The 14,190-nt window shown below is 42.9% G+C and overlaps 1 protein-coding gene across 1 annotated transcript in view; it reads left to right on the top strand.

Moving 5' to 3' along the window:
- itgav (integrin, alpha V) overlaps positions 1–14,190 on the top strand; it is a 45,008-nt gene that overhangs the window by 16,985 nt on the left and 13,833 nt on the right. Inside the window, exons 7-17 of the mRNA XM_079518943.1 lie at positions 1,676–1,798; positions 1,928–1,972; positions 2,076–2,119; positions 2,200–2,256; positions 5,879–5,931; positions 6,916–6,991; positions 7,090–7,219; positions 7,315–7,415; positions 10,853–10,946; positions 11,352–11,397; positions 13,134–13,241. Of these exons, the coding sequence (XP_079375069.1) occupies positions 1,676–1,798; positions 1,928–1,972; positions 2,076–2,119; positions 2,200–2,256; positions 5,879–5,931; positions 6,916–6,991; positions 7,090–7,219; positions 7,315–7,415; positions 10,853–10,946; positions 11,352–11,397; positions 13,134–13,241 (877 nt within the window). The remainder of the gene's footprint in view (positions 1–1,675; positions 1,799–1,927; positions 1,973–2,075; positions 2,120–2,199; positions 2,257–5,878; positions 5,932–6,915; positions 6,992–7,089; positions 7,220–7,314; positions 7,416–10,852; positions 10,947–11,351; positions 11,398–13,133; positions 13,242–14,190) is intronic.

Genomic DNA, 14,190 nt, shown 5'->3' with positions numbered 1-14,190 from the left:
GTTATTGTATTGTTGTGTTGGATCTTGTATTTGACAAACAAGAGATGATCACACAGTGATATTATGTCAGGTGAAAGAAGTGCGTTGTGTTCCCCCCCCCCCCCCCCCCCCCCCCCATATTAGTATGATTATTATTTTAGTAACGTGTATGCAGCCGCGTTTGGTTTGAAGTTATATGGAGTGACGTAATATTGCAAACTAGCCTGCACCGTCTCAGTGTTAGTCGGCGTGGCTGCCAGGGATATATCTCTCCCATATGCCCCTCCTCTTGGGCCCTTCCCATCATGCTTCCCATTGCCCAGAGGTCGCTTTGCCGTCCCATTGGCTAGAAGCAGCCAATCACGAGGTTGTTGCCAGTGTTGCCAGAAATAAGTAACCAACCTCCAAAAACCAGGCAAGCAACTGTGGGGAAAAAACAATCAAGTTTTGCTGGAAATAAGCGGACTTGGCAACCCTGGAGTCGACTAGGTGGCGAACTGTCGTCTACATTTCACAAGTAGATGTCAGTCAGGTTTTCACCTGACAAAAAAACAAAATATATGGTGCATTAAACTGTTCCATCTTACTGCCTCATAAGTCAGACTCATACATCAGCAACACGGATGTAGTCCCAATTCCTATTCCTTCGGCATGACCTCAAACTGTTAAGTTAAGTCCCTTGCATCATTGCCTTAAGCGTTTAATTGGCAACAACAAAGTGGGTAGGTTAGAGTTTAGCCTGGTTACTGTGTGAGTACTGTGGTAATCTAGGTGTGTGTCTGTGTGTGTGACTGTGTGTGTGTGGCTGGTGTGACAGGGTATGACATGGACAAGTGACAGCATGGCTGTTAACTATAGACTTCTCTTCCAACCCCCCCCCCCCCCCCCCCCCTCCTCTCTCTCTCTTGGCATGACTCCTCCAGGGGTGTGTTAGCCTAATTACTGTTTCCTGTTGAGTCAACACTCATACACGATGCACCAGAGCCTTGTTTTTATTTTTTCTTGTTTTTTTAATCAGAAAGGGGTGCTGTTAAAACTCTGTGGCAGATGTGTGGATGTTGTAATTAGGCATGTGTGTGTTTGCGCGTAAGCTTCTCTGTGCTGCGGTTGTCCTTGTAAACAAACGTAAAGCATGGACGTTGAATTTGGCTAACTCTCCTCTGCCCTACTCCAGTGGTTCTCAAAGTGGGGTCCAAGGACCACTAGGGATCCTTGAGGGGTTCCAAGGGGTCCAAGCAAAATGAGGAACAGTTTAACAGGCCAATTTAAAATGTGTTCTAAAAAACTTGATGTTGCTATATACAGTACTAGGGGTAACGATGCATTTTGAACATTGATATGATACGTATCACTATGGTTGACAATACGATACACAAACGATATTGGTTCATTCATGGAGATACGATAATGCAATGATTTAAAATCGATATACCGATTATTTGAATTCCAAAACAATATGATACAAAGTCAAATGATACAATATGTTGGTGTTTACATATCGATATACTTCGATTCTTTAAATCAAAACCGATTTGTATGATGCAAACCCCTACTATATACTGTATATAGCAACAACTACACATACACTAGGTGTTCCCGGCTTTAAAGGTATAACAGCATATAGATGTTCCAGGTCTAAATGGGTTATTTGAGAACCGCTGCTCTACTCCATTCTGTTCTTGTTTGTCTGTCTCAGGTCAGTTGATATCTGATGACTTGTCAGAGATTTTCGCCCGCTTTAACAATGAATTCATCACTGGCTATGCAAACACCTTGTCCACCAAGTCAGCTGGTGCAACCTACGATGACAGTTACCTGGGTAACACACACACCTTGAATACATATTTTGACCACAATGCCGACTAGTGTTAAATTAAATCCTTATTTAATGGACTGACCACGTCGTCCAGACTCTCCTTAAATGTAATGGCATGTCTCTGTCTGTCAGGATACTCGGTGACAGTAGGAGATTTCAACCAAGATGGAGAAGAAGGTGAGGACGTATGTTTTTCTCTCTCATCACTGTTATTTATACCAGTGAAGGTGGCTTTTAGAATAAATCTAAACTTCTGTGTTCTTGTCCACATTGAAAATAGACTACATCACTGGAGTGCCAAGGGGAGACAAAGCTCTCGGATACGTAAGTGAATAATAACGCACGCACGCACGCACGCACGCACGCCCACACACACAGATTTACATTTGTTTTTCTTCCTCTAGGTGAACATCTTCAACGGTCTGAACATGGAGTCTGTGGTGAACTTCACAGGAACACAGGTGAGAGGCTGGATGCTTTGATGTCCAAACACATTCATGGTAAATTATCCATGAATCATCTACCCCTCAGTTCTAAAGCCCTTTATACGTCGTCGTACTTGAGCTTGTAGATCTGCGATGTTCGCTATTTATTTAATATTTTAATTTATTTAATAGTTTGCCCAAGACAGGGTCAGCAAGGTTAAACTGGTTTGAAACAGCAACAAAGTTGCATTACATTTTCCTGGCATTGTAATTGTAAAACAAATTGCAGCCATCTACTCTTTCTATCGAAAGTTTAAGTGGATGTAATGATCACTATGATTATTATTTTATTACCTTTATCATCATCACCCCCCCATTATGCAGGAATGCAGGCTATCTGAGTGGGCTTTCGTTTAGGCTTCGGAGCAGAGGAATGTGAGGACGCGTCGTTGTTTTCTGCAGTATGCTAGGCTGGGTCCACAAGATGGAAACCACCAACGCCCTGCTGTCAGCCAAACAAATGGGGAGGGAGGTAGAGAGAGAGAGAGAGAGGGTGGAGCAAGGGAGGAAGTGGAGGAGAGATGCAAGGTAATGAAAGGAGAGGGGGTGGAAGGGTGGAGGAGAGAGAAAGAGAGATGTTCTCTCCAGGATTTAAAGTTGTAGTAATCATAGGGTGTTCCTCTTCACTTTCCTGACTCACCCCTCCTGTTTCCCAGTTGTTTCTCTCTCTCTCCTTCTGTCGTTCATCAGCACCCAACCATTGAATGTGTCCTTCTCTCTGTCTGTCTATCTGTCTGTCTATTTCTCTTTCTCTCCCCTTCCTCCCTTTCATTGGGTTGTGGAGGTGATGAGTCAGCCTCCGTTTCCACTAAAGACTCTTTGGTTAACACACTGAACTCTGATACTGTCAAAATCATCATAGACTTGCCAGCTAGAGGGAGATTCACACTCGGCCACCAGCCAAATGTTTGGGGAACTTTGTCTGTGACGGTCATCATTTACGAGGTCTTACTCTTTAGGGTGGACCTAACCTTTAGATATCGATTTGGGTCAATCAATAGCAACAGCAATGCTGTTTTTAATACTTTTTGTTATGTTACATTATATAAAATGAGTTTAAAGAATATTATTAATGGTAAATGGTTTCTTTATATAGCACTTTGATCCAAAGTGCTTTAGATTCACCCATTCACATACACATTCACACGCGCATGGCAGAGGAAACCACGCAAGGCACCCACCAACCTATTGGGAGCAGTTAACACTTCCAATGTGCCGGAATTTTTCTAAATAAAGGCGCTAAAGTGCCCAGCAGATGAGGCAGATTTTACTCTGAAAATCCCCACCTTCCAGTACCCCCCCAAAACTGGCATAATCTTCAGTTACTACCTTGCGCTGTCACATCTGAACTCTCTCTAGAAGCGTTTATATTCCAAACGAGATGCTTGGTTAAGTCAGAAATGAGGACGGAACATTGCAGTTGTAATCAAAACCATGGAGAGCGACATAGATTCAGAGAGAATAGACAGTTTAGTCGGGCCGTAAACAAGGAAGTGAACGGCAGTGAGCATGCGCGAGGATGTCTAGGATTGCTGAAGAAGGCATGGCCAAGCAAAAAAGAAAAAAAATAAGATTTTAGCGGTCCAGTTTTATATAATTAAAATAGACCCTAAGACGTCTCCAGATGTCATGGGCTTCCTACGGGGGTAATTCTAGAGACGTGTGGGGACGTGTTGGGCACACAGAGGGTTAAGTGTCTTACTCAAGGACACTTCGACACTAACACGGGGAGAGGAGTGAGGGATTGAACCGGGAACCTTCCGATTCCAAAGCAGCCACTCTATACCTTCTGCCGCCATGTTTATACAATTGTACCTGTGGTATTTAGACTTTTGGATAATAAAATATGGGTTTTATTGCTAAACATTGGGGTGAATCAGACCCCAAAGACAACACATCTTACTTTTGTTTAGGCATTTGTTCTACCCCATAATAACACAGAATTTCAATGTAACCATGCTTTATCTACTGTGTGTCACAGTCTAAATCCCTTTTGGCATACAATTAGCAAATCTTGTTTTAGCAGCTGATTGTTCTGAATCAGAGGTTCACTCTTTTCCAATGAACGGTTGAGGCCGGGAATGAACTTGAGTAAGACTGCCAGGTCCCTTATCCAGTTTCTACTGCAACCTGACCCCACAGCTGCAGAGTTGACTTGGTTCTAATTGCTGTCTCTGTTGATTTGTCACAACAGTGGCTGCAGCAGAGACAAGCCAGACATGTCTCTTATGTTACCGAGTTATGTGTATGTGTTTGATTAGATGAGCCTGATGAGGGATATATATCGAGATTAAGATTAACCACAGGAAGCTTATAGTGTCCCTATTCTGGGGGGAACATTTTGGTGATTTTGTTTTTCTTCCGGCAAAGCTATTTGGTATAGAGCAGGGGTCTTCAACGTTTTTCAGGCCAAGGACCTCTTAGCTAGGAGAGATACATGAAGCAGGGATCCCCACTACACTACATATTGTATAACATTTTGTTGCAGATTAACATTTTCATAGATTTCATAGATAGCTTCATAGACTTGTTTGACAGCACTATCGTCAGCGCTGTGTACATTTACGTATGTTTTTGTTTACACATTGCCTTTTCTATTTATTTGTGTATTTTCAGACATTTAAGCACCTCAACGCTTAAAACTTGACCATTGGCTTTGTACTTGGTCTGCTCTTTTCCCCCCTCTATATCTTCACAAAACATATCCGATCTACAAGCTCTCAACGCGTCGCAACAATTGGGGCATATAATGACATGCCCAAAACAGAGACAGAGTTTGATTTGATGCCCCATTAGTTTAACTCTTTAAAGATGCCTTTTCCCCTCTGAAAGGATTCTAATGATTCAGTCAGCTTGGACCATGTTAACCTTTCACCTCCTTTCCTCTCCTTCTCTCCTCTATCAAAGCTCTCCTCTTCCACTTCCACTTCCTCCTGCTGTGTTAACAACTGCTGAAGTTCAAGAAGTCTCTCTTATCTCGAACTGTAAAAGGCCCAGCAAGACCACGCAATGCAGGATGCTAGTTAGCCATCCCCATCCCTACACAATCTACACTTGAGGCGTACTGTTAACTTACGAGACTTTCCGGACCTTTCTACCCGATGTGTGTGGTTTTAAGATTGTTATTCTTTGAGGTCCATGAATTGATTGATTTTATTTTACAAAATGCATGCATATACATGACCATTTATTTGTACATACAGTATCTGTCGGTCGAAAGGTTATTTCCATCATACTGATTTCTTTTCTCATGGACTTTGAGGACATTACAATGTTTGTTTAGAGCACTTTAGAGCCAGCCAAGTCTATGGACTTTAACATTTGTTTAGGCCCTAAACAAATGTTAAAGTCCTAAACTTTAGGGCACTAAATGACAATGTGGGCGCCCCTCACTTCATACACGAGTGTGATTTTTAAATGTAGACAAGACATGAACAAGAACTCAATGCAGAAGCATGAAGGACACAACACATCTAGCCAGCCAGGAATTGAACCAGGGGCAAGGACCATGCCATTATGTGGTCCATACACTAATCTGGTCAGCTACTGGGATGCCCCCATTGGTCTCTTATCTTTTATTTTTGTCTTTCTATCCCAGATGGCAGCTTACTTTGGTCACTCTGTGGCTGCTACTGATGTTAACAATGATGGGTGAGTTCTGTGGGTCTGTCTGTCTGTCTGTCTGTCTTGTCTTGTCTTGTCCCGTCTCCATTTCGGTAGGCATGTTTGTCCTCCATTCATTGTTTAATTTAACTGCTTTAATAATTTTCTATGCGTCTTTGTCTGTTCTACAGTATGCCTGTTTTCTGTTTCTCTTCCTGTCTGTTACTCCATGTTGGTCTTCCGCCGGCATCCTGTTTGTGTCCATTAGTTTGTTGTAGAAAGAGGTTGTTATGTAAAAGTCCTGCTAACTGCTCTGTCATTACACACTGCTGGAGCTCTTAGCTCTACTGAATTCAATCTGTCTCTGTCCCTCTGTTACTCTCTGTCTGTCTTTCTCTCGTTCTGTCTGTCTCTCACTCCAATTCTCTCTTTCTATTTATATTTGTCTGTCTGTCTGTCTGTCTGTCTGTCTGTCTGTCTGTCTGTCTGTCTGTCTGTCTGTCTGTCTGTCTGTCTGTCTCTGTCCCTCTGTTACTCTCTGTCTGTCTTTCTCTCGTTCTGTCTGTCTCTGTCCCTCTGTTACTCTCTGTCTGTCTTTCTCTCCAATTCTCTCTTTCTATTTGTCTGTCTGTCTGTCTGTCTGTCTGTCTGTCTGTCTGTCTGTCTGTCTGTCCCCTCTACTCACTCACTCACTCACTCTACTCACTCACTCACTCACTCTACTCACTCACTCCACTCACTCACTCACTCACTCACTCACTCACTCACTCACTCACTCACTCACTCACTCACTCACTCACTCACTCACTCACTCACTCTACTCACTCACTCTACTCACTCTACTCACTCACTCACTCACTCACTCACTCACTCACTCACTCTACTCACTCACTCACTCACTCTACTCACTCACTCTACTCACTCACTCACTCACTCACTCACTCACTCACTCACTCACTCACTCACTCACTCACTCACTCACTCTCTCACTCTCTCACTCTCTCACTCACACTCTCACACTCATTCTCTCAGTATGATAGATCTGCTGGTTGGAGCTCCTCTCTTCATGGACAGAGGTTCAGATGGTAAACTACGGGAGGTGGGCCAGGTATGAGAAACACTCAAATGTATCTAACCCCAACCTTCATAAGTCTTGGGAACTCACATAGGATGGAATGGAGATAAACAGGCTGTGTATTTCTGCAGGTGTCTGTGTACCTGGGCAAGGGAGGGTTCTCCTTCCATTCTCCCCAGAAACTGACGGGGACAGAGGTCTATGCCCGCTACGGCTCTAGCATTGCTGCCCTTGGAGACCTGGATATGGACGGCTTCAACGGTACTACACACACACACACACACACACACACACACACACACACACGCTCAAATGTGTGATGTAATGTACGATATTGTGATATTTCTGTCCAATAGACGTTGCCATCTCAGCTCCATACGGCGGCGCCCCCGAGCACAACGGGCTGGTCTACATCCATAATGGCCGCCGTGGGGGCCCTGACTCCTCTCCCTCTCAGGTAAACGGAAGGGGACTGATGACAAATGGCACTTGATTGGTTTATAGTCTTGCTTGCTATATTGGCATCAGTATTACCGGTATGTCATTATTGTCTCCACCAGGCCGAAGGCATGGGGAGAGAGTATGTTTTGCACTCCGTCCGTGTGTGTGTGTGCGTGTGTGCGTCCGTCCTTCCTTCCGTCCTTCCTTCCGTCCGTCTGTTACCAGCTAATCTCCGGCACCGTTAACCCGGTCGATGCCAAACTTTGCACACACACTCCCTGGATGCCAACGATGAACCTCTGCCCCACATTTTCCAGAACGGCCTGTTATAGCGCCACCATGAGGCAGCTTTTCACATTATTTACCTAAAACTGCACCGATCTGCGTGAAACGTTGCATGCACACTCCCTAGAGGCTAAGGACAAACCTTTGACCTGCACTTTCCGCATCTGCCTTTTATAGCGCCACCAGGAGGCCGACTTTTGTAAAACACATTTTTTGATATTACTCCTCCAGATTCTGTCCAAAAATCTCACAAATCGTTACACAGTATCTCTATGGTCATGTGCTCAAGTCGGATCTGTCTGATATTTCATATTCCATCCTAATTGGCTATAATTGGCTTTCACAGTTTGCAAGATTGCCCCGTTTTGAACAAAAGCCTCAAATCATCAACGCAGCATGCAATTTACGTGAAATCTTTCACACATTTTCTTACTAGGCTGAGGAATATATCCCACCCTTTTCACATTGGCCTGTTATAGCGCCACCAACAGGTTGATTTTTGCAAAACACATTTTTGGAACAAAATGCCTCAAATCATCCAATTGCCATCAAAGGCGTATGAAGAAATGGCACCCTTTTCACATTGGCCTATTATAGCGCCACCAGGAGGCCATAACCTGACCTGCCCTGGTGGAGACCTGTGCCCAGAAGGGCACTTTTTCTAGTTAGGTTTTGTTACTCTTGTCTTTTCAATACCTGGTGCAATGAGACCACCCACTGAGTTGGCCTGACTCACATTATGTTTGGATCACAGTCAAGTCAATTGGAATGATATAGTGCCAAATCTCAATACAGTAGTTTGTCTCATGGCACCCATGAGTGTTTGGTGAAGGCATCAAGGTCAAACTCCCCTTTAACGGGAAGAAACATCGGGTAGAACCTGGCTCTGGGTGGTCGATAATCTAGCATTGTCAGAGATCTCCCTCTACTGATACGTTTGGTGACACTCTAATTCTGTGGGGGCTAGAGGTGAGTGGAACCTGGTAAAACAAAAATGCAATTCCAAGGACGGAGGGCAGTGATTCCTAATCTGGGCCGGAGGCATTCAGTTGGTTTGGTGAAGCAGGTAAAGGCTTGTCCTAAAAAAAACAGTGGGCGTAGCTTTGTTACCGGTTGCCTTCGCCGGCCGTCCAACCCTCTGCAATGAATTTAAATTAATCCAGACAATTGGTAGGCGGAGATAGGTGGAGACATCCAAACGTCTGGCTGAGCAAGACTAGGTGGCTGGCCATCTGCCTTGACGGTTGGAGGGGGAGACAGACCGAGACACACAGCAACAACAATAATAATAACAATGACAATGACGACTATAATACCAGTCTCTGCAGCCATAATCCATGAAACCCCTTGATCTGCAGCAGGTCCATAATCACAATCCATGTAGGCCTGTGTGAGACGAGAAAGCACCGAAACGACACAGTGAGTTGTGGTCAATTATGTGGGCACAATCCACACAATTCTTTATCTTCCCACATATCGTAAATTTTTATAGCAATTTCATCCAAAGCGCCTTACAAAGATTGTGCATTACATTCACCCATTCACACACGCATTCATACGGGGTGCATACCTTGGTTAGACATAAAGTACCAACAGTCATTAGTCAGACAAACCCCTGCTGCGGGTTAAAAATCACCCCTGCTGCGGGTTAAAAATCACCCCTGCTGCCGGTTAAAAATCACCCCTGCTGCCGGTTAAAAATCACCCCTGCTGCGGGTTAAAAATCACCCCTGCTGCGGGTTAAAAATCACCCCTGCTGCCGGTTAAAAATCACCCCTGCTGCGGGTTAAAAATCACCCCTGCTGCGGGTTAAAAATCACCCCTGCTGTCGGTTAAAAATCACCCGTGGCTCCCGACATGCGTGGCGGGATAAAACGAATCCGTGCTACTACGCCCACATATCGTCACACATTGTACATTACTTTTATGATGTGGGAAACATTTCTACTGTCATGAAAACTGCAGCAAAGTAGTGATTGTTCTCCTGGTACAACCAAAAGTAGGGCATCACGTCATTGTCATGCACAGCACAACTGTACAATTACCACTCCAATGCACAAACGGTTTTGTGGTGAGCACTGTGCGTCACAGACACTGCATGAACAACTGATGTTGCAAGCTGTGGACAACTAATTACACTTTTTACTAATAACGGACTGCTGCAAATACCTAACAATTAAGACTGTAATAAAGGGATTGGCTATAGAGGACATGCACACCAACAACTTTGTGATATGTGTAGATTTAGCGTTGTCAATTTTGGCAGATATTTGCAATTTACAACCCTTACATCCCTATTTTGGGCATGTCAAAATAATTCAAAATGTTCAAAAATAGCGACAATAGCAGATCTACAAGCTTGCGACGTGAATTTGTAGATTGGCTATTTATACGGATTTTAATTTATTTTACATAATCTTTGACAGTAGTCAAAAGTATGTTGTATGATGAATAGCAAAAATAATGCAATGTGTTTTGAAACTTTTTGCCCAAAATAGGGACACAAGGCAAAAAGTGGTTAACATACACATAGAAAATAGAGAGGAGTCACCTGAATATCAAGAATTGATAGGCAATCAATAAGTATGAGCCTTTTTTCTGTTATGCAGTTAGCTACTGTAGTAGCTGTAGGCCCTACTAATTGAAATCCAATCAGTCCACCCTGGCATTGATTGGCTCTATGCACACAGAATAACTTTTCCTACTTACCGACGATACTAATTAAGTCTCTGTTCCATTTAGTTTACAGTGCTTCTCAAACGTTTTAATTCCAAGGACCTCCATAACACTGAGAGTGTACAAATGGAACAAAATGGACCCTTACCGCTCCATTTGTACAATCTCAGAGTTACACACCCGTACGAGGCCATTTGGAACCCACTCAAGAGACCCACTGGTGTAGCAGAGTGTCTCCAGTGAGCCAACATGCTCAATAGCAGCACCCTGACTCAGTTGGACCAGAATGGAGCAGAGCCTTCATTAGTATCATCGGTAACGGTAACACCTGTGCAGGAAATAGGGAAGGGGCCCAAGTTCTTTCGAAAAAGGCGTGTGTGCATAGATAGAGCCCATTGTCAAGTGTGGAAACACATACCATGAGTTTTGCTGTCCATATATCGGTACATAAACAAAGTACCTAACATGATGCTGCCACTCCCCCCTCCTCAGGTCCTGCAGGGAAAATGGGCATCTAGCTACATGCCTTCCAGCTTTGGCTATTCTATGAATGGAAACATTGATATAGACCAGAATGGATACCCAGGTACGCATGTGCACACACACACACACACACACACACACACACACACACACACACACACACACACACACACACACACACACACTCTCTTTTATTAATATATAAAAAAGTTTGAGCATGTAGACACGAGACTGAGAGGAATAAAGGTACTAAGGACCCCTGTAGGCTACATACATTACATTGTTTCTCTCATACACAGTAGGAGACGCATTAAGACGGATTTATAGTTGGTTGTTGCGCACCGAAAATAGGCGATTTAAAAGCTCACAAGGCATCGCACTGCCGCTCGTCTGTGAGCTTGTAGGTTGGATATTTCCGGTGCACAACACGGCGCAGAACAAGGTATCTCAAGCATTTAATGAGGTTCAAGCAGTGTTGCATTAAATACTGATGAGCTTGTCTTTACAGATTTAATAGTGGGAGCATTTGGAGCAGACACAGCAGTTGTGTACAGGTAACTATTGTGTGCCCGTGCGTACGCCTGTGTGTTCGTGCATGTATAAGGGCTATATCTTGCGCCACCCCTTACCCCTTATTCCTAAACTTATTTGCCATTTTTTACTATTTTGAAAAAGGCCCTAAATGCCTTTGGGTGTACTGAGTATTCTGTATTTATTTGATGACGTGTGGCTTCGTGTTGCAACCTGTATGTGTGGCATGTGGTGTTGTGCATGTGAATAAGTGTACAGTATGTGTGCACATTGTGCTTAGATGTACGTGTGTGCAATTGTACGCAAACAATCTATCTTAGTAACCTAAACAATAGCTGTTGTTGGTGCCTAAATATATGTGTGTGTGCGTGCCCGCACACGCATGTGAGAGCCAGGCTTTGATGTAGCACATGTAAGCTGTGTGTTTTTTAATGAGGCGGACCACCTCTGATATCAAAGCAGCAGCAGATACAGTCCTGGCCCGCTGTGTTTATAGATGCTATTAGAACTTTAACCTCTACTGTACAACCACAAATCTCCATTATAGACACACAATTCATATACGCCTACGGTACATGTTGGTGGGAATAAACGGTGGCACTGATAGCAGCCATTTAAAATGTAATGCTGACGGTTGAGCTGTGTGTGTAAAGTGTACAATTGCCTTTATAAAGCTCAACTTTGTTGGAATGTTTATTTGGATTAGGATTTATCTTATTGGCATGTTCATTAATGCATTGATTTGTGTCTTTGTATTCCTTTGATAATCATTTTTATCAGACTTTGTACCTAGTCTCTTACCTAGTTTTAACTTGACCTTTTTAGTTTAGCCGAGCTGGGTCCCATGAAATTGATTGTTGCATATCGTTGCTGTCGGGAGGAACCACCTAACCTCCATTTTGAGTTTTTTGAGTTTTTTTTTTTTTGCATAATCGGTGCACCCTTTATGTCTGTGTGTTGTTTTGAAAATATTGAAACAATGAAAAGTAGTAAAAAAAAAAGAACGCTTCGGAGAAAATCTCTTAACTAAATTGGACCCTCAAACTGTCTGCTAAAGCAACTAACTCCACCACCTCTTCCCCTCTCATGGAAGTAATTGACAATATATAAAGTCACAACACCAACTAAGGCAGTATTGCTTTGTTTTCCAAATAAAAATGTCTTAATTTCCTGACACAATAAATGATCACATAGTGATATTTGTCAGGTGAAAGAAGCGCTGTTTTTTTTATTTAGTTACGAACGCTCCTCTCAACCGGCCGGTCTCAATCATAACATTACCTTACATAACATTGGGTGTCTCTAAAGATTTGTGATACGTGCTTCCTGTTACCTGTTTCCTGGTCATGTGACCAATACATGACAGCAGCGTGTGTGGCAGCCAATCAGGACTAGGTCCTCAGTATGACTCATGTTGAGCTTTCACTAGTCGGGTTTCACCTGACAACAAAAAAATATATTTCTCATTTCCTGAAAACATTTTGGAGTTAGGTGGTTACTTCCCAACAGCAGAGATATGCTGTTTTTATTATTTTTTGCCATGCTTTTAACCCTGTAGCACTCTGAGATTCGTGAGAATGTAAAGTGCTTCGTAAAATGTATTATTATTATTACTACTACTTTGTGCATATTATAATGGTTTGATTTTGCTCAATAAATCAACTTGTGATCTGCACTTGCAGTAGCATACTAGCATTACACTGTAGTTGTTGATCTGTGCTTGATCTGTATTGATCATTTACTGTATAATGGTGATCAGAGCACGTCCTGTCATCATTGTGAACGCTACACTGGACATCACACCCCAGATCCTCAACCCTGAAGACAAGAGCTGCAAACTGCCTGAGACTGACACTCCTGTCTCCTGGTGAGTGTGCACACACACACACACACACACACACACACACACACACACACACACACACACACACATTCGGGATTCATAGAACTGTAGTTGCATTCGTATCTTATTTTGACTGCCAGAGGTGGCCGGTGCTTTAAGCACTTAGTATTCCTCTGCGCATTCAGTCTTTTAAACACCGCTTCTGGCAGTGTGCAGGGATTCATTGAACTCATAACCTTTGTTTTATATGATCTCACACAACCTGTTAGATCATCTTTGGATATATTTAAAGAGCCTATTGAGCTGGACTCGACACATTCAACAGTTCTACAAACCTCCAAAGACATAAAAAGCATTTCTGGACATGTAGGAAATACTGTATAGTCTAATTTCCCCAAGAAACCAAACTGTCCACTTAAAGCAGTGTGATTTTAACTGGTATAATGTGACCCAAAAGTGTGTCATGGGACAAGCCCACATGATTATAGCGTTGGAATAATTTAGGAATGGAGGAGAGTGTTTGATATGCTGTCTGCTGTTCACACTGGCAGCTGCAGAGTGAAACATCGGGTCTATGTGGAAAATAATTATGTACAATCAAATTGCATTCTATAATGGCCAATTGGAACAATTAAATACAGATTTGAGTGGGCCATTGAGAATAGCATCCTACATATAAAAACAGCAACAGTAGTCAAAATGTGCCTTTTTTTTATCCATTCCAAAAAACACAAAAGCCTACAAATGTTTTATTAGTTCAATCTTGGCACATTTATTTAATGTGCCTAACTTTGACCAGGTCAGTGTTTTAAAGCTGCTCCTCGCTCATATTTGAGGCTAAAAGATGGTTCATCATGCACACTGCTGTTATTGCCAATGTGTAACACATTTTGAAGACTTTGTAATGGACTATAATTTATAAAATCATACTTGCATGCATACATACATTGTCTTACACATACCATGGATACAG

Source organism: Electrona antarctica, assembly GCF_951216825.1.
Source record: "Electrona antarctica genome assembly, chromosome: 13".
Lineage (NCBI taxonomy): Eukaryota > Metazoa > Chordata > Actinopteri > Myctophiformes > Myctophidae > Electrona > Electrona antarctica.
Note: the sequence above shows the minus strand (reverse complement) of the source record. Positions and strands in the feature narration are given on the sequence as shown.